The sequence below is a fragment of the Mauremys reevesii genome, linkage group 9 (genome assembly GCF_016161935.1).
Source record: "Mauremys reevesii isolate NIE-2019 linkage group 9, ASM1616193v1, whole genome shotgun sequence".
In the NCBI taxonomy this organism is placed as follows: Eukaryota; Metazoa; Chordata; order Testudines; family Geoemydidae; genus Mauremys; species Mauremys reevesii.
Genome location: NC_052631.1, coordinates 93922868 through 93950074, shown reverse-complemented (window position 1 = coordinate 93950074; position 27207 = coordinate 93922868). Strand labels below are relative to the sequence as shown.

Here is a 27207-nt window from a genome sequence, read left to right as displayed (position 1 = left end):
GCCTTTCAATAGGATTTTATTTCTGATTTTTTTTAAAGCAATACAGCCAAACATAGAAAGGTGTGCATTTCCTAAATTAATGAGAGGCTGGGGGGGGTGGGGGGGGAAGTACTGCTAGTCTTGAATCACAAACCAGATATATAACTTATGTCTTGGAATACTCAGAAGATACGTTTCCTTAATGGTGGCAAAACCGCAGTTCAACTGGTTGCTCAGAAGGCAGAGGACAGAAGTTTCCTTTAAGAAATCAATGGATTATCCAGAAGAGGGTGTTAAAAATGTCCCCAACCTGAAGGTAACATGTAATGGCCAGAAATAGTTCATTTCATTTTTGTAGTGCTTGTAGCAAGACTAGCCAGGCATACCCTACTTTTCAATAACAATGCTAAATCTGTTGAAGAAAATAAAAATATTACTATATGTATCAAGACTTAAGTCTAGATTCTGCCCTGAATTGCACACAATGCCCCTCCTTGACTTCAATGAGGTAACAAATTGAGGAGAATTTGGCCCTAGGGGTGCATTTTCTATTTGTGTTTTACTGTATTTCAAGCTACAGTGGACCATCTCTTTATTGGCAGAGGTATTTATGTTCTGAGGGCCTGATCCAAAACCCATTGAAGCCACCGATAATCTTTCCACTGACTTCAGTAAGCATCGGATCAGGGTCTGAGAGAGTTTTAAAATAGGCTCAGGAGGTTTAAATTAATTATCTCTGTGCTTTTCAGAAAAGGGTTTTTTTCATTAATACTCCCAGAAAATGACTACAAATAATAATACCTTACATTTATAGAGTGCCTTTCATCCCAAAGGATGTGAACATTTTGCATAAAACAGAGAGCTAGTGTTAAGTAAAATGACATTTAGCATTAGGTGACATGTTTTAAAAAAAACCTGAGCGTCAGATACCTCTAACAGTAAAAATGATTGAAAATCCATGTATTAAAATTAAAATATTGAGTCTCTCTGTGAAGGCTTAGAGAAGAAGCTCTTTTATGTGCTGCTGTGATATTAAAATGTTACAGTGCAATAATGTGTTCCTGGTACTCTTTTTACTTTTCTCCTTTACTTTATGGCTAGTAAGTTAAATGTAAATTGAAAATGTAACCAAAACGCTGATGAAAGCAAGTGGTTCTGGACTTTCTAGATACTTAGCCATCATGTGGGCTGTGGCTCAAAGAGTTAAAAAGTTTGGTGGGGAAGGAGGAAGCAGCACAAGTATGTAAGTGTTTAAGGCTTGCATCATAATTCCTGCTGTGCCCTTAAGCACAATGGAATCTCCTTGTTTTAATTTTGGGGGTTGAACAGAGAGTCTGGTTTTGGCTGCGGCCCAAATGGCACATTGTGCAACTCAGTGGAAGGAAACTGCTCATATACAAAGAGGTTATTCTTGGCTTAGCTCGAATATAGTTTTTGCCACTAAAATGACCAACCTAGGAACTTTTAGTGAACAAAAGTGATTCCTAGTTCTGCACAACTTCTAACTATTAACCATCTCGGTTAGAAGCACTCATACAGATGAGAACAATACTGAACAGTTAACATTTAAATCTCTGTCTCAGCGCAGTGGTGATATACATTACAATTCCTGCGAGTTGAGCTAGAGAAAATCAGCATTTATCTTTTTCCCCCAGTGTTTTATACTGCATGAAAAGTACCCAGAAAAAAAAATCTTTTTGCAACGTTTCTCTCCTCTATAGACTAGTTGACCATTGGAAATCTAAGCAGAAATTCCAAGAGGAATCGATGCATGAATTTTCTGTCTTCGTTCTTTTGCTCAGCATTTCAGAGGAAAGGGAGGCTTAACTTGAAGTATGAGCATGCTTTGAGAGAGATTATATGAAGTATCAAGCCCTACCTCACATATATTGTAGCTTCAAACTCTGCTTCCAGATTGTAGAAGTTCAGCATATGCTCGGACAGGAACTATAGTTTTGAAAGCAGTGTTCCTCACCCCTTGAGTCTGATAAAGTAACGAGTGTATAGGGAATAGGCTGCTTTAATGCAATGCTGGTCATTTCAGTGGAACATAAAGGGACTGCGTTTGCTGGTTCCATGTTGGTTGACTTTTTTAAAAAGAAAAAGGAAAATGAAATTAGCTGCATATCGATTATAACCTTTGAGCATGTTTACCCAGGATACTATATATAGCGGAGTAAAAACCACTTCAGAAGGAAAAATAATAGTAGTAAAACATAGATGAATCAGAACTTACTTAATGATTACTGGAATTTGAAGAAAAGCAGTGTGAGCGACTGATTGATAAACACACCACACTCTAAGCCAATAGAGGTATCCTGGTGCTTCAGAATATAGAATCACGTACTACTTTAGTACATCATCTTTGGAACACTCTTTTAGTAGCAGTTAATTCACCAGTTGGAAGCAGTATGTTTTCTAGATCTCAACTATTAGGTATATTGGGCCAAACTGATCCCAGTATAAAGAAATCATTGAAGTTACACATGGGATGAATTTAGCTCTTTATATTTATTGTCATTTTAGCCTGGTTTATAGCAATAACATATTTAAATAAAATGTTTGATTTTAATTCAAATACTCAATAACCAGTAATTGTACATTCACATTTTGCAGAATATAAAATGTACAAGCCCAACTTATCTGACATAAAATCAGACTATTTTGCTCATAACATCCGTAACTGATGTAATTTAAATATTTCTCTGAGAACAGATTTAAGAAAAAAGGAAGCAGTATATAAATGTTACTCATGCAAGCCTGTTCCAAGAGGTTCTTTGAACACAGTTATTGATGAGTTTTTCTTACATAACATATGCAAAATGTAATTGAAATTAAATTAAATGTCAGCATGACACTATTGAGTAGCTAACATTTGCCATTGTTTCCTAAGACAACCATTCCAAGCAGTAACTTCACAACCAGGAATTTACTCACGCTTTTCCCTGTGTCTTTTTGGTATTTTAGACAAATAAAGGTGATGCCCTTGCTAACCGTGTCCAAAACACATTGGGAAACTATGATGAAATGAAGGACTTGTTAACCAACCATTCCAACCAGAGCCACCTTGTAGGAATCCCAAAGAATTCTGTACCACAGACTCCCATTGACAAAAATGAACAGAACTTTTTTCCAGAACAGAGAAACAGGATGATCCCGTCTCACCAGATCAGCGGTCACTCGTCAACGTCAATGCCCCCACCTTCTTCACTGTCATCAAATTCTACTTTGCTACACAGTCACCAGAGCAGCAGGAAATCCAGGACAGATTGGTCACGTGGTGGTCACAACTCTAACGGTGCACAGCCAAGCCAATCCAGTAGTCAACAGAGTAGGACAAAGCATAGCTCTTCACATGACCAGCCTCAAGGCAGGTATGACGATCTCTACAGCGGTCAGAGTGAGCAACATAAAAATGGAGGCACTGAGGAAGCAAACCCGGCTGCATCATCTTCACATTCACGGAGGCACACTCATTCCAAATCAACAACTGGAGAACATTCTTATAAAGAAAACAGTCATTCCAAGTCACCTGTAGAACTTGAGTTTGTAGGGCACGGTCCTGGATCTCCACTTCCTTCTACATCTTTGTTATCTGCAAACAATGGTCTCTCAACCCAGAGTTTCCCACCAGGACTGCACTGTAAAACTAGCATGGGCCAGCAAAAGCCTACAGCTTACGTAAGACCTATGGATGGTCAGGACCAAGTACCTAATGACTCACCTGAACTGAAACCTCCAATAGAAATTGAGAGTGGATATGGAAATCAATCATTTGGAACACTGTTGGAAGGAAAAGCTAATGCACCCAGTTCTAAGAATAAATTACCAAAGCTTACCATCCCTCAAGCTAGCGAGGTAGGTCATTTTCTTAGTCCACTTTTTTTCTAGAATCTTAACAGATCTGACCTGAGGCGTATTTAACATAGTGTATGTCTGTTTCTTTAAATATAAAATTCCAGTTCCTAAAATTGTGATCTGAAAACACACCCTTTTCCTAGAAAATGCATGGTTATATTTTCTTTTGGCAAGGATTGTTGTGACAACCCTAGTAAGTTGTGATACATCAAGTTTTAAAATCAAAGGATGGAATGCTAACTTTGGTTGTGTCACACTAACAGTAAAAGGCCAGATCCTTGGCTGGGCAGAGCACTGTAATATACCTTAATTCAGCTGCATTGTTCACACTTTTGGAGATTTATTTTGTAATTAATCTGATTTAAAGAATACTGTTATGCACTGTGCCAAAGGAGAAGAAAAATCTAAAATAAACTTGGAAAAGCCTTGACCCCTTTAATGCCAGTGGTACAGAACGGCTAACAATAAGGGGTACCTTTTCGTTGCTCATTTCCCATTGACTTTAATGGAATTAATGTGGCTTAAACTGTGAGAAACACTTTTGAAAATGTATCCCGTTAAGTCTTCATGCATTTTTCAATAGCACTTAGCATTGGGATTCAATGCCAATTCCTGGCACCAAGAACTTAAATTGTTGAGTTTTGTGTTGCTGGTCTGTTACAACAGTCCTGTGATTAAAGTTATAATTAGCTCTTATTTCTCTCCTGGACACTTCAAGCACAGCTGTATTGCAAGGGTACCAACTGAAGCATTTGTACTGATATAATAAATTTCTTATTCAGAGTTGCTCTAAAGCAGTAACCATTGCAAGGTAGGTTTTTAGTACATGCATGAACAGAATTACAACATGGGATTTTCATAGCTTTCTGTTTTTCTCCAAGATTACTTCCCTGCTTGTTAATATTTTTTTTTACAAGAAATAAGTAATGATTCATTCTTAAGACGCTTTATTGGAAAAGGTCAGCTTTTCCTATTGGAATAATTGTTTTGAGCCAATAATTTGTTTGACTGTTTAAAAACTTGATGTTATTTATTAACATTCCAGGAAGCAACAAAGACTGATGTGTTTTGCAGTAGAGTTTGGAATAATTTTTTCTGGGAACTGCATCTGAAAACAGTAAAAAGGCCTATTTATATCAAGTGGAAGCTGAGGGTTGCTTGCAGATGGCATTTTATTAGAAAATGTATTTGTTAATAAATGTAGCTTTGTACAAGATTCTTTTACAGATGTTTCTGTTTATTTTTACCTTAGGTTAGAAATCTGCTGATGTAGATAGCTTCATACTCTATTGCAATTTGTCGCTAGTGGTGTTTGGCAAGTAAATAATTGCATATAAAAGAAATAATGATGGTGCAAAGGCAAATACATTTATTCACTTTTGCTCTCTATTAAAATAACAATGAGTCAATAAGCGTACTTTGAAATGTAGCATTAATATGGAGTACCTCTCTGTAGTGGAACATGAGGCTTACACCCTGTATCAGCTTTTCCTCTATGTTCAGCAAAGGAGGGTGAAATTCTGGCCCTGTTCATGTCAGTGGGAGTTTTGCCATTGGTCTCAATGAAGGCAGGGTTTCCTCCAGAATCTCTTGGTATAGCTTTAAATACAACTGATGTGAACCATTTGTTTTTATTAATGGAAAGGCTGGTAGTCACCCAGATGAAAAAGTTATGTGGTGAATTTGTGGCTATAGCTGCTTTGGTTTATAGCCTGTGCAGTGAACAGTTTGTGTGTATAATTAGCTTCATTTATTATGGGGTAAATAGTAAACTCAAGTCACTTCAGCAGTGACTACAGACAATAATCTTAAAACAGTCCGTGTGTTATAAAAGCGAACAATGAATTGCAGAGGGGGAGACAACGTGAAGCTATGCTGCAGTCAGGAATGACTTCCTGCTGCTATTTAGAATGTATGGCATGGGCCAAAGCCAATGGTTCTCACACAGGCAAAACTCCACTTGATTTAAGGGTCATTTTGCCTGTGTAAGGACTGCAGGCTTTACCCCTCTATGGTTTTCCACTGATGTGCATTCTGAATGTAATTGACCTTACATTTGGCAATAAAACTCTTTCTAATCCAAGGTTGTAGATAACTGGTTTAGTTTAAGCTTAATCAGAACTGACAGTGCACATCTGTGAAACTCATAACATTTTCAGAATGACTGCAGAAGGGGGTTCTGTTGTACTCTTTATGCAATTGATGTGGAGGCTTATGATTATTTGGGGGGCGCATGTCAATTTATGAACCTTCCCTAGCTGCCACCAGGAGTTGTGATCTGCTTGAAATAATTTCATTTCTGCCCCACGATGTTCCATGCTACTAACATTGCAGGTGATGATGACCCCCTTCAAACCATTGGTAGGAAAGTTGCCTTTTTGGGTGCTGCTTATAGTTGGCTCTGTAGGATCCTTTGGCTGCTCAGAGACAATTTTTCAAATTTCCCCCAGCCTGTAAATCCACCCACCAAAAGGGCACAGCCAAGTTTTTGGGTGCTCAAGTTTTTGCACACCTCAAAACCTGAACAAATTAATTTTGTGTGTGCAAATCATGCATATAGACCTCTGCAAGAGCAGGCTATGCAAATCTGTGCATGCAAATCAGAGGATTTGGTGCTGCTAAAACTTTGATACCCAAAAATGACTGGCCAGGCATGGAGATTTAAAGGATGGGTTGAGGCCACTGGGAAAATATGGTCGTATTTATCATGGCTTTATATAGAATGTGTAGAGCCCTGGAGGCATTCTGCTATGCTTGAGGAAGTGGTCAATTTTATAGCATGCTTGATGTCACTTGATTGGGCCCCTGTTGCCCTCAACTCGGTTACAATTAACAGACATTTGCTCATTCATTGCTAAGGGAAGAATCAGGCACACTGTGTGTCTGCCATATCATTTGGGGATTGTTTTGGTGATTGCTGGATCCTTCAGTCCTTTGCTTTTCCTCTTGGGTGTGAACATAGATTAAATATCTAACGTCACTTCACTGTACGTAATTACTATTTTCCCATTGTCAAGGTCAAAATTCGTAGAACATCAATATGATGAGTTCAAATCCTGACACAACTAATAGTGCTCAGACTTGCCTATGACAAGCATTCAGAAATCACGAGTCAGGCTCCAAAAACTCATTAGGTTGGCTTAAAAAAAAATCACCGTTTCAAAAATAAATAAATTTGGGGCCCTTTTTATTTACCTTCAAAGCCTGTAGGATTCGTGTTTTCAAGCTTTACTCTGCAACCACAAGGGCTAGAAATTTATTATTTTTAATGAAAGATTAGAGTCAAATTTTGTCACATGACTCCACGTGCTCGGGCTTTACGAAAAACACCAAATATTGTGAGACCCGTGACATTGAGTTGGCAACATGGGCACAGGAGTTGAAATACGCTTCAGACACATCTTTTTCTCATTCTCCGTATTGGTCTCTTTCTTCCATATTTATATGTATATATTAATTTTGAGCTTGCATATTACACTTGGTAAATACTAGCAAGCCTAGACTCAGAGAGAGCTTTTGTACTGTATACAGAATTCCACCTATTTAAGTGGTATGATGGTGTGTGATTGCATCTTAACTCTCAATGGGAATTATGTAGCTAAATCCTATGCATTTCTTTGAAAATGTAGGGGTTAGAAATCACTATAACAGCTGATCCTCTCACTGCTGTGTTAAAATCCAGAATCTTGATATACCGATGTATATTTAAATCTTTAGGAGTCAGTTGCTTACAAGGGATTTCAAATTGAGTAACTCAGCATGAGGTAGCTAAAAGTAAGCCTGTACGTTTCAGTTTGGGCTTGAACACAAATTATTGACTAAATCAAGAGGTTTTCAGGTCTGTGGGAACATCGGAGCAGTTTCCAGATAAGCTTGTGAAAAATCATAAGCATTGTACAAACTATGCAAGTACAAACTATGCAAGCGTTTCCAATGACTGTTTTGAGGCCAAGTAAATCTGGGGTAATTAAGAAAAGTTTTAACTCTTCAGACAGTGTTCCCAAGAATCTCTGCATAGCTGACTACATATTCCTGCAAAATAAGAAACATATACTGAATTTCTCCCAAAAACGCAATGAACACATCCGAAAGACCGACAATCCCGCTGTCACCACCCATTTAGTCACGGAAGATGGAGAACTTCTGTTTCCGCATGACTTCTAGGATAATATTTTGACGGGTTCACTATACAGCAAAGTGATAGGTTTTTGTTATGTGTGTTTCAAATCATCCTGTTATCGCTGGTTGTATTGATTAACTTAGTACTTTCTAAGCTAGCTATAAAAAAGCTGCTCACTTTCTGCATTAAAGAGCAAGAAAAATTGACAGGTAGATAACCATATTGATTCAGCCCAAATGGTAAACGCAAGAGGCTTTACTTGTGACTTATAAAACTTTTTATGGGCACCCAAAGCCAGTTTAATATGTTTTTTTTTAATTGAATGGAAGGCAAAAGCCTTTAGGTAACTAACTCCCTTTTAAAATACATTGTGCTTTGGTTGCCAAATACAGCGCATTACTGTATTTGTGGGCACATTGCCTTTTCAAATGCAAGCTTCACTCTTCCTTCAGAACTTTGGGGGTTTAAGAATAATGGGCTGAATCAAGCATTAAGCTGAAATCCCCTCACTTGGTTCATATTTCAAAAGTCTGAGGCCAAAAACAAACCAGAAGAGCACTATTTCTTGCAGTATTATAGGTTACAGCCATGTGTTTCTCATTTGTAAATACTGTGAGAAGTAATGTTTTTGAGATATTCCTAAATGAGGAACATATGACGCCAACTGTCTGAAGACCTTTTATTGTGGCCTTTTCTTGCTTTGTTAAGCTACTGTCCTATTGCTGGGACTGTCATTAGCAGGGGTATTTTTTGGGGGTAAGGATATTGGAGGGGGAAATAGCACAGCTAGGGCCTATCTATTTCCAACAGGAAATACAAAGACAATCATGGGCATTAGGAATTGTTACGGTACCATTGTGGTCAATGGAAGTTTTGCATTTCACTTCGTTGGGTACAGAATCAAGCCTGTAAAATACAGACAAGTGAACAGGTTTAGATGAAAAAAAACTGACCCCCATACCCCAGGTTTTGGGGGGTTGGATGGCTTTTCTCACACAGTGATATTTTCCCCCCAGTGCCTCTGAATTCTGCGTAGGAGTGGAGGCAGAGATGCCAGTGTTCTGCAAGAATGCATCTTCTTGTGCGACTTCAAGCACAAGAATCTCCAACCCTTTGAGGGTCCCCAATTCCAAATCGAATGGGCCATTAGTTAGTTGGTCCAAATTAATTGTAGAAAATATTATTATTCCAATTGCCTCGCCAGAGGTGGCAGGAAACAGAGTGACCTCAAAAAGCCTTGGGGAAAACAGTTCCTGGGTGTTAATAGAATTTGTTCCCCCTTTTATGCCATTTATGGTGCATTCAAGAAATAGGTTAATTATACCCACATTGCACCATCTTCTACAAAGTTGAGGCGGCATCACCTACATGTTCACAGTCAGGAATACTAGAGTCTGCACAGCTCTGAAGTATAATCTTGAGCCAATCACTTTATTTTTCAGTGTTTGTGTCTTTCCTCTTGTGGACAACAGGGATAATAAGACATCCACCTTTGTTAGGTATTTTTAGATCCCTGGCAGAAAGGTGCTGTACGAGTGCAAAATATTATGGAGATATGGCTGCCTCCCCATACCTAAGGATGAATCTCCTAATCCACTATAATCCCACCTTTTTTTTTTCACCCTGCTTACACTAATTTAAGGAAGACATAACCAAGCCATATGGAAGCAATTAATTGTTGAGGGCCAGATTGTGACACCCTTGTTCGTGTTGAGTAATACCTTACTCCGCGGATACTCCTATTGTAGTCAAGGTGCTGTCATATAGTTGGAATAACCATCTTTGCATCCTCTGCCCTCTGGCAAAGGGGGCAAGTCAGAATAGGAAGGGTGTTGCCGGGGCAGGGCTGGATCCCAGACCAATCTGGGTGATCCTCAATTGACCAAGTGGTTCCTATGGGACCACGCCCACTAGTGTCATAGAGTTGAGATCCTGGCACAAAATGTGACTGCTCTGTAGCACATGTCTTGTTTTAAACAATACATAATATTTGTGAGTTCTGAAGCTACGGCATAGAAGCATAGCAGGTTTCAAACATGTTTAGATGCAAGTCTTTCAAATGTTTGTATTTTTAATGATGCAGATATTTACTTTGGCCCAAATTCTGCCCGCAAACGAATGTGCATGTTTTCCACCAAAGATACTGGGAGCGCTACAACCTATTTGATGTCAGCAATTTGGCCTTTTGTAGAATGGCATCACTGTAAATCTGAAAATTGCACCACATGCCTTGTTAAATGTTACTTTATCTAACTCAAACCTTTGAAAATAACCCACAGATGGCTTGAAAAATACTACTGTACATATTTGCTACCCTTTCCATTCATTCCTTTCTGGGATTTTGTCCCTATATTATGTTTCTTGCTTTGTGGAAAAGCACAGGAAACCAACTGTGGCTGCAGGTTGCAAATAGTCTGGGAACACAGAAGGCTTATGTTTTTTAACGTTCAGGAGAAAGAGCATGCACCGATTTTTGCATGTGTAATAACAACCATTGAGAGTCCATCACTGGGGCCTGACCCCATGACTTTCAGCACTAAAGGTATGAACTTCTACCACTGCAGCTAAAGGAGTAACTCTCATCTTCCCTGGACCAGCTACGAAAGGGGGGTGGATAGAACGCTGAATATACACTCCTGAGATGCATGTGGCATACCTGGTGAATGTGTATAAATTGGGGATTTGCATGTGCAAATAAGTTTGCACGTGTTCGTACCTTTGGATGCGTGTGTCACACATTTAGCATGCTTGGTTCGGAGGCATGCAGAATTGCACACACTTTAAACCATTTGGGCCATACTGTATTTTTTGCTTATAACATAGCTTCAACATGTGAAAATGAGAGGAGGGTATATGAGTATTTCTAGCTTTATAGTCAGAGTCACCCCACTATTAAGCTAGCTGTCTCTGATCCAAGTATGGAAAAGCACTTAGGGGCTGCAGGTGAAAACATCATATGGGAATACTTAAGGGAAAGAAAGTTGAACATATAGCTTGGCAACTGTCCATGAACTGCAGATATAGGTTAAAGTTCTTTAGCTGGCAGGCTATTGCAAGTGTACTAGCAATGTTGGGAAAAAAAATCTAATTTCTGCATTTTGGCTTGTGCAGTAAAGAAATTCCTCCCACATAAATATGTTCATTTTACCTTCTGGGAAGCAAAGAAAGGAAACTGTAGCTGCAGTCTGTTATTTAATCTTCCTGAAATTAGCATTTGGTGCTTAGGAAGATTGAAAGATTTAATGCCAATGCCTTCCTCAAAAGAAAGAAATGACACACCACATATGTTTTAGCACTGGTTAGACTGTTAAATGGAATTAATCAAAATCCATGTTAAAATATTTCCATGTGTTAATTAGCAACGGTTTGGAACATTAAAATACATATTGGCTTGGGAATAAATTAGTGAAGAAATATCAGATTTAGATTGTAGGCTTTTAATTGCAACATAATATATTACAATATTGTGTGTTTTAGATAGGTAGATGTAAATATGTGAAGCACTATAAAATGTAGGGTGACCAGATGTCCCGATTTTATAGAGACAGTCCCGATTCTGGGGTCTTTTTCTTATATAGGCTCCTATTAGCCCCCTCCCCCTGTCCTGGTTTTTCACACTTGCTGTCTGGTCACCCTCATAAAATGTGCATTTTAAGACTGTGTAATAAAACAAGCCAAAGTAGTACGTGATAGAGAGAATCATGCCATTTCCCATTTTCAAAACAATTAAACCATTCTCTCATTCAATAAAGCAAGAGCTAAAGGGTAAAAAATGAAAAAAAGTTTTGTCTGAAGCCAAAAGGAAGTTTTAAAATGTCTCCTTTTGAAAATCATGGTAATGCAATATCTAGCAGCTAGAAAAACCAGCTCTCCTGTTGTGAATAGCCAAGATGCACTTTTGCCTTTACATTCCCCTCTGGTTGATGCAGCACTCTGGGTTTCAGCTACTCATGGTGAGATTTGTGAGAACAGGAGAATAACCCAACTAAATTAATATGTAAATGAGTTCTGATTAATATGCCTGTTTTGTTCTTCTCAAGTTGCATATGGTGGGAGCCTTCTGTACGTGGATCATCTCCCCTCATCCCCCATAAGGTCAGGTTTGGTCAGCATGGCATCATCCCACACCATTTTCAGGGCCCTAAAATGAGCTCTGCAAGCATGCAGAAGGAGTGAGCTGGTGTGGGAGTTAGATAGACACGGGGATCTTGCCTCGTGTCCCCACGCCTTATGTGGGGTCTGCACAAGATTTAATTCAGTCCAGGCAGCGTTACCCTTTGCACTGAGCTGCTCTGCCCTTTTAAAGGGAGTCTCAGAGGCAGCTGCCTGTGCTGAATTCCCTGGCTATGTCATTCATTGTTTCCATGCAGCCTCTGAGCCAAAGAGGGCACAGGGAGGTTTGGTGCTAGTAGAAGGGGTCCTCCATGTGGATGATCCCTGACATTTGTGGGATTTAAGGGTCAGCCCCTCCTGTTTCTTGGACAGTTGGAGGGGAGCGGTGGGTAATGCCTTCCACACAGAGCCCAGAGTACAAGAATTTGTAGAAACACTGCAAGGGGAAACGCAATGAACGTTTCACCCCAAGCCACCTCTCTCGTGGGGTTTCCCATGTGACAAGGAGGAGGTGATTCGCCCTTTGTCCTGAGAACAGGGATTAGGAAATGGACTGATGTTGATTTTAAATTTGCCTCTTTAATTTGTCCTCTAAGTAGCAATTTGAAAAAGAATCAGGGGGAAGGAGGGGGAGAAATAAATGCAGACGCAATCACTTTCCAGACGAATGGACTTTTTTTTTTTCACTTGGATCTGTAAACATCCCAGAGAACCGAGAAGTCCGCGATACTAAGTGTAAGCTTAAATCCCCATTAATATTGCCAGTCTAAACATATTTTAGTTAGAACAGTACATGCTGCTTTTCCTTACACGCTTCCTCAAAATAATTTCACATCGTTATGTCCCCCAGATGTGTAAACCCATGGGATTATATTTCACTGAACTGCAAGCTGTGACACTTAAATCCACACAGACAAGCAGGCAATTACTTCTGCTGTTTGTAAATTTCCAGGCTCCCATTTACATTTGCCTATATTTTAAATATAAATGTAGAGATTGCTCTTTTCCTAAATATGGAATTTAATTTTTAAAACACACACACACACACACACACACACACACACACACACACACACACACACACACACACACACACACACTCTCTCTCTCTCTTAAGAAAAGATGCACAATTTAATAAGCTTTAAAAAACCTCTGTGATTCTCAGACTGTCTGCTGGATTCAGTGCTTTCCCCTTTAGGCTAATAAGAGCTTTCCCGGAATAAGGGCTCTGTGACTTGCACCTGGACCTGTATGTGTCCATAAGTCTCAGTCCAGTGAGGTGCTGAGCATTCTCCGCTCCCATTTCCCTTGGATTTCAAGCACCATAGGATGGGGCTCCACTGAGAATATATTGGTTGTGCTGGTGCATTACAGTTAAGAATGGCCTATTTTGAACCCTTCTTTTCAACTGTTTGTAGCTTTCTCAAACAGTTTCCTTCTGGGGTGAAACTTCGTGGTGTAAGTGGTGCCAGGAGAAAGGAGAGCTTGTACCCCAATGAACACATCTACCAATGCCCTGAAAGTGTGACCCACAGTGACGTAGGGGAATTTTTTTTATTCAAAAAAATTACTCGGGCAGCCATTTTATTTGCCATACTAAGAGCTGAAAGCCCATACTGTGAGAACTGTGGCAGTTGGACACTTTGCATGCAAATTATGTATAGAATACATCTAGTGATTGGCTGAGGTACCTCTGATAGCACAATGGTCTAGGTCTCTTGGCATGGCATAGATACATAACTTACCGTAGCTGGAGGCCCGCGCTGTCGCTGTGTAATTCGGAAATGGCTGACAATTTAAAAATGGGATGGTAACAGACCACAAATCCAGTGATGGTTGAACGTGATGATATTCTGAACAAAAAGAGCTATCAGCCATGCTTGCAGCTGTTTCCCTCACTTCACGCTGACTCAACAGACATTCTGAATTTCCAAGTGACACCCAGAGTGACAATCCTGGAATCTTATTTAATAGCTAATGACTCAAAAATGGCCAAACATAAACATTTCAAGCCAACAACGAGCTTTTCTTGTACACAGATCCATTGACCTCAATAGGATTCCACACAGGAGTCCACAGGTGGAACTGTTTGCAAGATTGGGCTCTTTGTTGACTGAATTTAGGGCACAACCCAGCTCCTGTGGAAGTTAATGGGAGTCTTTCCATTAACTTCCATAGCATTGGATTTGGCCCTATCTCTTGATGCAATGGATGCATCTCCAAGTGACATTCATAGCCTCACATGTGTGTAGTGTTTAGTGATTAATGTGTTCTCTGTCAATCATGAAAAAAAATGTTGTTTTTTTAAGTTGTCAAGATGGTTCTATATTTGCTCGTGTCAGGATGAACCTCTTCATCTGTTACTGAACATTCATTTACAGCCGTGACCTGCAAATCTTTCATAATGTAAAATTCTCCTTAAATTCTCCCAAGAAGTTCTATAGGAGTCAGGCTAATGTACCTGCAAAAATGGCACTATGAAAAGACAGCCAACAGGCAGTGAATTGGCAGTAAATATTGGGGATACCCCATTATCTATGTCAGTGGATGAAGTTTTTCTATCTATAAATTATTTATATTGATATTCCATGCCAGCTGAATAGTTACTTACTGTGCGTGGAATAGAAGCAGAACTGGGTTTATATAGACTCTACCTAAGAAAGTCTTTTCAAATCCTATTCAAATTGTACTTAAATATAATTGTTATTATAGTTTTTCCTTCCGTGCAGTGATAAATTATTTGTTGCCTATTTTGTAAAAACATCTGATCCAAAATACTTTACATATGGAATAATGCAAGTTTGGAAAAGAACAGTGCATCCCTGTTGGTGAAGAAGTGATCTGTAAAATACAGCCAGATTGGAATTGAGGTAGCTGTTTAAAGGCCGGATCGTACCACTCTTATTGACACTGATATTGCTCCTTGAGTTGTCCTCTCGATTCAAAACGAGGAGTAAGGTATTATTCAGCATGAATAGAGGTTGTAAAACTAGGCTCTAAACGATCAAACTAGCAAGACTTATTTTGGACCAGAGGCAGGCGTAAAGCATAGAAGAAACAGACCGTGGTAACTGTTAAACATTAGATGGGAAGAAATTAAAATGTGCAAAAGCTGCTTTTGTAAATACATAGTATTAAGATCTAACTGAATCTGGATGTCATCAAGAAAATTACTTGCTACAGTTTTGAATATATTTTGACATATTGAATATATGGTAATATATTATTGCTAATGGTTTATTTTTGCTTGTATTAATATTTAATTTCTTGGCAATGAGGGGGGCTTTCCCTACAATAGGGCAAATGTGTGATTAAAGTAGAAAGGAATTTTTCTATAATATTGTCTCCTTTCCTGCGGTATAGGACCATGTGGAGGCTCTTGCTGCATGTGGTTTTTTATTTTGGCTACTAGCAAAAACAAATATGAAAACTGGTCTTTTCTAGTTCTCAGCAGTACTCCCATCAAAAGCGAGACTCTAGGGAATTCCTTTTTTAAGTTGCTTAAGCAGTGCTTAAACTTACTAGCACCGCTTGTTTGTCCTTATTGAACGGGATTGTGCAATTATTTTAAAATCTCTTTGTTTCTACAGCAACTTTCATACTTAATTCTTGTCTGAAAGAAGGCAAAGCACTTTTTCCTGTGATGCCCAGCTGTATTTGTGTCAATCCATAACATTCCACGTGCCCAGCAGTATTACTCAGTATCGTAGAATGGGGTTCACCCTGCAGAATGGGGAATTCTGGACAGGTTTGTAATGCCCCAGGACTATGTACCAAAGTTGTAACAAGGACAGGGCCACCTTGCATTGTAGCTGTATCCAGTGGCAGATGGACAAACCCCTAGGGTCCATGGGAGTGAGAGCGGCACGTTAGGACATGAGGAAACTGGGCTCATTGCCTTCAGGGCAGGGAGCAAAAGGAGGACAGGTAAAGATGATACTTCCTCTGGGGCTGGAAGAGAGAGGACAAAGCAAGAGAACAGTATCCTATGGCAGAAAAAGAGAGAGGATGGGCACCGGCTCATCAGAGCATGGGAGTGATGGGAGAAGGATAGGACAAAGCATTTAAAAAAAAGTAATCTGGCAAATGGAGATATTGTCTGTGGCAGTGGTGCCTAAACTTTTGCTGTCACGCCCCACCCCTGGTAATGAAATCCCTGTGTGCCCCCTCTCTCCATTCCTGCTGAGTTGGTTCAGAAGAGGACTTGGGGCTATGAGGGCAGAGCTGGCTTTAGAATGGAGTAGGGGGCAGAGCAGAGCTGCAGCTGGGACTAGAGAGGGGCTGGGGGTGGAGTGGAGCTGGAGGTGGGCTGGGGGCAGATCTGGGCTTGGTGGGGCTCCCTCTCTGCCCCCTGTGGGGGCTGGCCTGGGCCCTCTGTGTGCCCCCCTGAACATTCCCCCCACACCCATCTATGGGGCACACCCCACAGTTTGGGGACCACTGGCCTATGGAAACTTTTGGGGAGTAACATGAAAGATGTGGGACTTGGACTGATTGATCATCCCTAATCACACCAGATGGAGGTAGCAGCATAAGAGAGAGACTGAGAAGCTCGAGCTATTCCCTTGGCCGATCTTTCAATCATCCTCAGCCCCACCAAGATTGTTTGTACTTTTTAGGAGGGAAATTACATCATTTAAATTATTGGTTTAAATCCTGTTTAAATCAGGACAGTATTCATCCACAGATGTTGGATGTGACTTCTTCCTCTTCTATTCCATCCTGCATAACTTACTCAGTTGGATTGCCTGTGGCCGTGACACCAGCACCAGCCACAGCTGGGTTCCTACAGAAAATCCTGAGGTTTTAAAGTCAATTCTTGGTGTCTGAGAAACAATCCAAAAGTCTAAGGCTAGGCAGGCTTGGGTAGCAGGCTAGCTGGCACGTGCATACACACACACAGAGTAGCATATGCCACTGTCTGTTGGATGAGGAGTGAAAAGCTTCCATATATTAAAAGTTAAGAATTTCAAAATAATCCCAACTGCTGATATTTGTGGTTCTCCTATTGAATTTTTTTCCTGTATTGTTGCAGTGCTGATGGTGGGTTTTGAGTATGCATTATTGTAATGTTGCATCCTTGTAACAAGACATTACTACTCATTGGTTGAACATCACCATATAACATATAGGGCAGAGGATATAGCGGATATTTGAGTCTATTGTTTCCATTCTTGAACAAACCAAGAAGAGAAGACTTTAGGCAAGATCTTGAAAGATTTTGAGGCCCTGACAATTAAGACATATGTGCGCATATCCTAAATATTATAAATACACACCATCCTCAGTCATGACACATACAAATACACACACACATATATAAAAGCCACCTTAAATTAACCAGAATAAGAACACAAATCTAATGTCTGGGCTCTGGTGGTCTCCAGAGTCCCAGTTCATTGGGAAAAAATTTTAAGTTGTCATTTGAATGTACTATTATGTAAACCTTCTGGATTATCTTTGGCACTAGGTTCTTAAAGCTAGACCAAGCTTACATAACATGCTTACTCAAGAAAGAGTCCTGTGGCACCTGTCAAGGTTCCCTCCCCTCTCTGAACTTTAGGGTACAGATGTGGGGACCTGCATGAAAGACCCCCTAAGCTTATTTACCAGCTTAGGTTAACAGTAAGCTGCCACCACCAAGCGTGTTCCAAATCTTAAGGGAGAGCCACTTGGAACTCTGCCTTTCCCCAAATATTTCCCAAGTCCCTAACCCCCCGCTCTTTCCTGGGCAGATTTGAGACTAATTCTTCTCCCAAAAAAACCTTACACCCCTTTTCCTGGGTAGGCTTGAGAGTATACCCTCACCAATTAGTCCTGGTGAACACAGATCCAAAACCCTTGGATCTTAAAACAATGAAAAATCAATTTAGCTCTTAAAAGAAGAATTTTAATTAAAGAAAAAGGTGAAAGGAATACCGCTGCGAGATTAGAATGCAAGATAATCTCACAAACAGATTCAAAACACAGAGGGTTTTCCTCTGGGCAAAACTTTAAAGTTACACAAAGAACCCAATTTTATCCTCCCTCTATTTTGCAAAAGAAATCACAAATAGAAAATAAAAGTAATCTAATACATTCCTTCTCTAAATACTCACTACCCTATAGGAGTGGGACGGCTCCTTCTTTCTCTGTGTCCGGCAAAAGCACACACCCAGCGCGCGCACATGACATTTTTCCCCTTCCAGATTTTAAAGTATCTTGTCCCCTTATTGGTCCTTCTGGTCAGGTGTCAGGTAGGTTATGTGAGCTTCTTAACCCTTTACAGGTCAAAGAGGAATTAACCCTTAACTGTATGTTTATGACAGCACCTTATAGACTAAGAGATGTATTGGAGCATAAGCTTTCATAGGTGAATACCCACTTTGTCAGATGCACGCGTCTTAAAATGCGTCTGACGAAGTGGGTATTCACCCCCGAAAGCTTATGCTCCAAAACGTCTGTTAGTCTATAAGGTGCCACAGGACTCTTTGTTGCTTTTTACAGATCCAGACTAACACGGCTACCCCTCTGATGCTTACTCAAGTACTTTGGTTCACAAACACCCGGTTTAACCCCAAGATAGTAATCAATAGTAATTACAAATGACATTGTCCACAGCACTTTGACTGACAACGTACTGTACCATCCAAACACAAGGAATGAAAAAATGGAGTAAAGAGACTTTTTGAAAACATTTCATACAGATCTCTTCTCCTTAAAACCAAATATGTAGCTACAACTAATCATTTAAAGATCCAGTATCCCAACATTTGAGTTTCTTTGTTAAAATGAAAATCAGTGCTTTTTCTCCATTTCAGTCAAATTGTAATCCTGCTAAACTCAATGGAATTATTGCCATTGACTTCAATGGGACATGGGGATTTGGCCTTCTGTAATTAAAGTTAAGATTAATAATAAATGTCATCACTTTTCTGGATTCTCCCCCCTCCCCCCAAATCTGTATACACCAAACAAGCAGAGTGAGTTAGAAACCGATTGTTCTTCAGAACATTTCTCTTCTTTTTTATGGACCTAATCCTGAACTGACTGAAGTCAACAGAGAGCCACCCATTGACTTCAGTGCCCTTTGGATCAAGTCCTATACAAATACAATAACCAAGAAGAGTTCTGAAATTAACACAGATAAAGACTACATATTGACTGGATTGGAACTAGTATTTGCACTATGATCTTGTGCGGTGCTTCAAAACACCACAATCCTCACTGAAACAAGCTCTAGGGAAAATAAATCGAGAACTTTACAAATACTATAGCTGCTTCAATCTTCATACATAATAAACCCTGCTACTGTAAATAACTCATTTTATCTGTCAAACATTGTAGGCACATATGCCACATTAACTGTCACAGGGGTCATAAATAAACAATGTATCTGTCTACATGTTACTTATGTCTGGGGAAAAGAATCAGTATAGAGGAAAAATGGTAAAGAACACATTTTAATTGCAAAATAAAAATATTAGCATTTCTATGTTAAATATTTTGAAATACGTTTAATCCTAATAGTATGCTCATTATTCAGCAGAAGATAGAAAACAGCAAAGAGACAGCTTTTAATGAATTGTGTTCTAGTGTGTATTTCTTGGACCAATTTCTGCTCCCAATTGTTGGAGTGTAACTTGGCAAATTTTGAAACTGCCTCTTCATCCTTCTTAAAAAGAAAAACTTGACGGATCGAGATCCTGGAATCATGGCAATATCTTCAGCAGGTTAAAAAAAATATTTCTTCAGATCTAAGTTACAATGTTCTGTATCTGAGCTAACTCAGTTAAAGCCAGTGGTGCTTCTCTGCATGTAATCTGCTGTAAACTACATTTTCTTTTAGGAATGTAGGACTAGAGTTGATGCTGCTCCACTGATGTCAATGCTGTTGCGCTGATTAACATCAGCTGAGGATCCAGGTCAAGAGACTCTACTTGTATAATTTATTCTCATCCGTGCCATTATAGAGCTCGAAACCATAGCTTTTAAAAAATATTCTTGCAGATGGTTTCCTCCATTCTGCCTCACCCCTGACCAGAAACAGTAGCAGACGTTAGGTTAGGTGCCAATTTCTTGGAAGGTTCTTTTTTTTTTGTTTTGTTTTGACCACTGACCTCTGCTTACTATTGAGCCATGTGGAGTTAATTTTAAGTTGTCTTATCTAGGCAGCATCTCCAACTAGAAACCTGATTTCTGTTGGCTTGTCTTCATTAAAAATAGTTTTTCTTGTTATATATTAAAAAACAGGTTTCCCCCCATATTTCTTCCTTGAGCATGTCTGTAGTTTCAGTGTAGCAACTGAGATAGATTGTTGATGTAACGATTTGATATGGATAATGTACTTCATTTTTGGTAGAGTAAAATCAACTGCTTGCCCTATCAGAGCAAAAAGTGACATGGTATCTTCTATTTGTACTGTTATAAGGCGTATAGTCATTATTAATGTATAGAGTTATTATGAATTGTGACAGCTGATCAAACTGCAAAACACCTAATAAGTTTAATAAAAACAAAATAAAACTCTTCTTACAGTTGAAATCCAATGGATTCTATGCTGCTGATTGGCTGAAATACCCTGAAATTGATCTAGCAATATTCTTTTACATAAACTAATGAGCCAATAATATTAAAACTTAGTATATTAATATAATTAATATAGCAGGTGGATAATGATGGTGGTGAACCAAATTCTGCCTTTCATACAGCCCCCAGTGATGTCAGAATGGGCAGAATTTGACCCTCAGTGAGCAACTGTCACTTTGCTGAATCAGCCTTCATCAGAGGAAATGAATGATAAAAGTTTAATCTTGATCTATGATAGAAATCAACACTGTCACAGGAGCAATGTCTTTTGCTTTAAAAAGAAACAACTTCGCTTCCTCTTGGCATTTATGTAGCAGAAACTGACATGTGCAACAACGTTCTTTTCCTTTGACGTTGTCTGTTAAATATCTGATAAGTTGTTTTTAACAACTATCCCAACACCCACGATATTCAAAGTGGCATGTTGGAAAGCTTATACAGCACATAAGGAGCTATCATTGCTATGTGGGTTTTAAACAGGGTAACTACAGGGAGAATTCCAATGCAGAACCTCCTGTTAACGACGTTTCCATAGGTGCTTAAGTTCAAATTAACTGTTCTAAAACCCAAATTAGAGTCAAATCTGATGTGAGCCAATTTACTCTGCACAACAATCACAGGCAATGAAAAGTGTTCTGCTAGATTGCTGCTTAAATCGGATCACTGTAGCTCCCTCAGTGGGAGAGCAGTGCAGAATAACAATGGCCAGCGGCTAAATGTAATTTAATTATTAGGTTTGCACATTGGTTAGTTCTTGCATTGTTTAAAAAGAAACATTTTCAGCCAGGTGTGCAATGTCTGGCCAATGTTAGATATCATTACAAAAAGCTGGAGGAATAATAGACTGATGATCTAACACGCTCGCATTTAAATTAAGTGAGTTCTGATTGTCGAATGCTGAACTCTAGCAAAAGGTGGTGAGTTCATTTCCATTGGGGGCTGACATTTTGTCCTTTTTGTATATTGCATTGTTAGCTGTATAATGCACACAGCAATATGAATGCTGGAATAATGAAAAGCCTGAAGCCTAGGAGGTTGAAAGTAAAGCTTCCTTGTGGTTGAGATGTCTGTTGTTTCATGCAGCCGCTTTTCTGGTTGAAATAACTCAGTGGATTTGAGAACTTCCACGTAATATTTGCAAACCAAACATAAATGTGGATTATAAGATGTCAGTCCATCTTTATCTTTCATCTTTCTGTTAGGGTTCCTCAGATCTGAAAAATATTCTAGCTTGCCGAGTGTAAGATGGTGCATGGCATCATCAGTATTACACTAATATCACACTTATGTTTTCCGCCATTCTTTATATTGTAACAGCAAAACTCTATATCGCATTATATTTTATATGAAATTGCTTGATATAGGGTGTGATAACACCATTCATATTGTGTTAGAAGCTTACTTTAACTGCTCCATTTTTAGGCCAATTGCACAAATGCCTATCAATCTGCAAAACTGTATTGTAAGATGTGGTCATTATAGTTAAGTTTGAATTGGCATTTCCATGATAAACACTTTTAAGAGGATTAGATGTTAACATGGATCTTCTGTTGTTAAAAAGAAACATGAGCCAAATTCAGGAACAATATGAAGAGACTCCTACAACTTTCTACAAGGTGTTGCCTGGTCAAGGGATAGATGTATATAATTATGATGACCCTTGCTTCAGAATGCTCTGTGACTTTTGCCCTGGAGTGGGCCTTCAGTGGATTTGGGGGCTGAGGGATTGAAATGGGATGTCTATTTTATAGTCCACTGCTGAGCACAGGTTTCCTGAGTATATCTGGAGCCTGCACTAGAAGTCTGGTCGGTGGTGCAGCAGGGCTAGGGCTGGCTCCCAGAAGCAGCCAGCATGTCCGACTCCTAGGTGCAGGGCAGCCAGGAGGGCTCCCCGCGCTGGCCCCGCCCCAAGCACCGGCTCCGCAGCTCCCATTGGCCAGGATTCATGGCTAATGGGAGCTGTGTGGGCGGTGCATGCAAGTGTGGGCAGCGCGAAGAGCCTCCTGAGGTAAAAGCCACCTGGCCAGAAACCGCACTCCAAACCTCCTCCCGCTCGCCAACCCCTACCCCAGATGGGAACCTCCTCCTGCACCCTAACTCTCTCCCAAAGCCCGTACCCCTCACTCCCTCCTGCAACCCAAGCTCCTGCCCCAGCCCTGAGCCCTCTCCCGCACTCCAAACCCCTCAACCCGGAGCCCCCTTCTGCACCCCAAAATCCTCCTCCCAGTCCCATGCCAGAGCCCTTGCCCCCCTTCCACACCCCAACCCCCTGCCCCAGCCCAGTGAAAGTGAGTGAGGGTTGGGTAGAGTGAGTGATGGAGGGAGGAGGGATGGAGTGAATGGGGGTGGGGCCTTGGAGAAAAGGCAGGGCAGTGGGCGGGGTGAGGGAGTTCGGTTTTGTGTGATTAGAAAATTTTGGCAACCCTAGACCACAGATGGATACAGACAGACGGGGAGTACAAGGAAACCATAAGACAAGATTGGTCAGTATAATAGGCCGTGGTCTCTGCACGCCAGCAGCATTAACTGTTGTCAAAGTTTTTTTGTTGGCATCACAGCAAAGGAGAGTTTTGAGGAGGATAAAGTGAGTTAGTTTTGCAGATATTTATGGGTTGCTCCTGATTGTAGTTCCATTAAATGTGGGTTGAATTTGTCCCACTGGGGCAGTCTAAGGGCCGTGAAAATCTTAACTTTGAAATGTCTTCCTTTCGTGGGTTTTTTAGTGCAAGCACTGACAACCTGAAAAAAAATACACCAAGTGCCTAGTTGGCTAAAATGAAAGCAGCCATTCCTAGTTTCAATTCATTTTGTTGCATTTTAGAATAGGCTTGGAAGACTTTTTTTTTTTTAAATGTTTGTTCACTCAGTGAACACATACAGATCATGTTTGGCTCCATGGTCTATTTACTTTTTAGGCCACATCTGACACATCTCTGTGGTATTTAGACAGTGTTACCATTCAACTTGTTACTGGTTTCAGGAAATTATTTTTATATCTAGGTTTTTTGTGAATTGAATTAACAAGTTAAGTAATTCATTTGGAAGAACAAATAAATAAACGTATCTTTATTATGTCTGTGAATTAAGCAGGGTGGACAAGACAGATGATTATGTATTCTGTTATTTCTATGTATTCTAATATTTCAAGTGTTAACCCAGCTCACATGCCTTAAAATTTCAAGTCCCAAGATTTGTAAAGTCCTTCCAACAGTGGCAGACAGCTCTGTTTGACTGTTACAGGTATTTGCAGAGTGCAAGTCAATATTATTGAAACCAGTACTTATATGCAATAATTTTTCAAGGTACAAATGAAAAGAGCATTTCTAAGATGATAATGTTGCAGTATGTATATGTGAAATCTATAGGAATTTTCTTGACAAATAGCAATGCGATCTGACAGCAAAGAATCAACACAAAAAATTAGGTCACAGCAGCTTGCTTGCTCTTTACACTGTCATGGTTGATTGGTTATTCTCATCACCCTTTGTTTAAAATCATTTCAGAATTAATTGGTGTTCATTAACGCAGTCTTTGTAGCAGAATTGCAGAAACAGTCATTAATGTAGCTAATAAACATAAAAAAGAAAAAAGGATCATATTACCAGGTCCCTACAGGCTGTTAACTAACATTTTGAATAAGAATACATAAACATAAATTAAACATTTTTACAAACTGCTAAGAATGTGGGAATTTAGCCCGGTGGTCTGTAGTAATGCTTTGAAGCAATTTGTCATAGTATGTCTTTTTTTTTTTTTAAAGTTTCTCTTAGGAAGATGGTGGCTTTGATTAGATGAGAAGTTTCTGCTATAGTCTTGATGATTTCTTTAAGAATGTGCTGGATGGCATACATTTAAAGGGCCCGATCCTGCAGTCCTCACTCAGGCAAACCTCTCACTCAAGTCAATGGGAGTTTTACCTAAGGAACTTGTGGGGCTCAAACTCTGCCGTTTTTAGTTATACTGAGGCAAGAAGGCTCAGTCTGAGCTTTGAGCTAGGCAGGTACTTCACAGACTATATAATGGTGAAATGCTGGTCCAGATTTTTAAAGATATTTAGGTATTGCTCCACTCAGTGATGCAAGACCTAAGAGACTTGGGCGCCTCCATTTTCAATGACACTTAGAGCCTAAGTGACTTTTGAAAATGTGACGTAGGCTCCTACTTCACTTAGGCCTTGCCATGCTGAACAGAGCAACACCTACATAACTTTAAAAATCTGGGCCCTTGTATTTTCTTTTATGAGCGTGAAGATTAGTCATTTACGTTATCTGGATAGTCTACCATCTACAGTGTATGTGAGATTGACTTCACTAAGACAGTGCTGAAAAAGGTGATGATTGGGTTTGGTGTGTGTCAATCACTGCATCCCCTTCATTTGGGCAGTTTTATCAGTTTGGTGGGGTGTCATTGGTGTAATTTTTAGGCACTTCTGTGTATCTTCCTCACAGCTTCCCACCATACACCCCCTTCAGGTAACTTTCCATATGTGACATTCACACCATGTTATTGATGGCAGCATACAATGATACCACTGCATAACTCACCTTTGCCATATACATAAGGTAAATATCTGGGATACGTGTGTATGAATGAGGAAGTAATAGCTTAGTAGGGCATCAAGCCTTTTGGGATCAAGTATGGCTGGCCCTGAATGGGTGTGCAATGGGGGACAGGTCACAAGAACCATTCCTCAGATCCTTTGTACTCCTGTGCAGAGGCCAGTCCCTTTGGGGAATGCAGGCTCCACTCCCTGGACACTTGCTATCCAAAATAGGGAGGAAGATGATCTTAGTCCCCCGCTTCCTTAGGACAGGGAGCGCATGCCCTGTCCTTCAAAGGATGGAAATGCTGCTATTGCATCGGACACTCTACACGAGCCCTCTGAAGACATTCTGGCTGAGTCTGTCAAAATTCCACCTGGGGCCTCCCATTGTATTATGGTTCCTTGCACCAGCTCCAGCATGGGAGATGGTTTAGCCTATGCCTGCACGAATGGCAGTGCGCAGCAAAGTGCTGCACTGGGACTCACTGGTGTGGATGCTGAGGGGGCGAACTAAAAAGGTTCCTAGTTCCTAATTTGCAAACTAGGAACCGGTTAGTTTGTTCGCACGGGGGAGTTCTAGTGCAGCACTTTCATGTGCCCTGCTATTCACACCCCCATAGTCCAAACTGCAGAGCCCTTAGAAACTTCACTTTGGCCATAGAATGGAAATCTCACTTGGTGAATTTTACTCTCAAACCTTTAGGGCCCATCGGGAGTTTCAAAAAATTCAAACTCCCCTGCAACTTGTCGCACAAATAATTCCAGGCATAACTTTGTGCCCATGAGTGTTTACAGGACATCTCGGTACCTAATTTGCAGTCCTGATGAGGTATTGAGCCAGCCAACAAAAGAATGCAGGTGCCAAATTGTACCCGCAGTTATTTGATCCTGAAATTTTGTGGACACAGAAATGGAGGTCTGGTGAGGGACAGTCTGAAAATGTGTCCTCTGCTATTCATTTTTACTAACACCTTTAGTAGCTATTGCTGAAGACACTGGAAGGTAATCTGCAGATTATCTGTCTAAGGTACCTAGTTGTCATCTTTCTAGGGCTCTGGAATATCTAAGTAGCATTGACTGATGCACTTTTAACCTCAGATAAATGTACAGTTCCCATACAAGTTTCCTTTTGGCATAATACTGTAAGTTACGAGAACATTTCAAATATGAAATCAAATAGATAAATGTTACTACATGTGTTTGAGTCTCAATACCCAGTATGTCTATACTCTCTTTGACATACACACATACAGAGCGCTGGTCCACATATATTACTTTTTACAGCCTGTGATTTCAAACAATTCACCTCAACTAGGATAAGATTGGTAGTGAGAGAGAGAAATATGTTTTACCTCTAACAATTAAAATATAATAAAAGAAAGAGGCTAAAAATTGTTTTAGTCTCACTTTTGTTTATTGACTAGAACATATAAATGGCTTGAGGCACTACTAAACAATAAAAAAAAAAGTGGCCCACTATTGTGTCTTTTATCCATTTTAATTTATTTTTGATGCTGCATGCAGTTTCTGAATATCTTTTGTAGGTTGTAATAAAATAGCCGCAGTGCAATTTTGCATGTATGTCAAGCGGTGCGTGACCTGATATGCAAATTTAATACCAAGGTGCCAAAACTGAATTCATAATGTTTCACATCTACGGAGCTGTTTAAGGCAGTTTAGAAATCAATGAATATGTAATATGAAGGTGATAAGACCTAAATAAAAACCCTATTTATCTACTATGAAAAGTATTTATACACAGAATATTTAGCACAAGCAGAAAATGGACAGAGTTTCCAATTATATGGTTTACATAAACAAATGTTAAACCATGTGCTCAGAATAGATAACATAGCTAGTTCCTTTGCAGTATACTTTAAACTTTGGAAATGTTTACAGATGTCTCTTCATTTTATTTATATATATATAAAATGAAACACTAATCTGAAACAGCTTTTGAAGGAAACCTCTTTGAGGTCTCTTATTTATTTTTTTTTAATTTACATTATATGCGGTCATTATAGGT

General features: G+C 39.7%; 1 protein-coding gene across 7 annotated transcripts in view; it reads left to right on the top strand.

Moving 5' to 3' along the window:
- Positions 1-27207, top strand: part of AFF2 (AF4/FMR2 family member 2) — a 488228-nt gene that overhangs the window by 217539 nt on the left and 243482 nt on the right. For 5 of the 7 annotated variants that reach the window (XR_005584619.1, XM_039488231.1, XM_039488232.1 and 2 more), the window contains exons 3-4: positions 166-295; positions 2947-3837. Coding sequence is in view for 6 of the 7 variants with exons in the window: in XM_039488231.1 (XP_039344165.1) it covers positions 166-295; positions 2947-3837 (1021 nt within the window). In the remaining variant the exon portion in view is untranslated. The remainder of the gene's footprint in view (positions 1-165; positions 296-2946; positions 3838-27207) is intronic. The other 2 variants (XM_039488230.1, XM_039488233.1) reach the window with 1 other exon arrangement.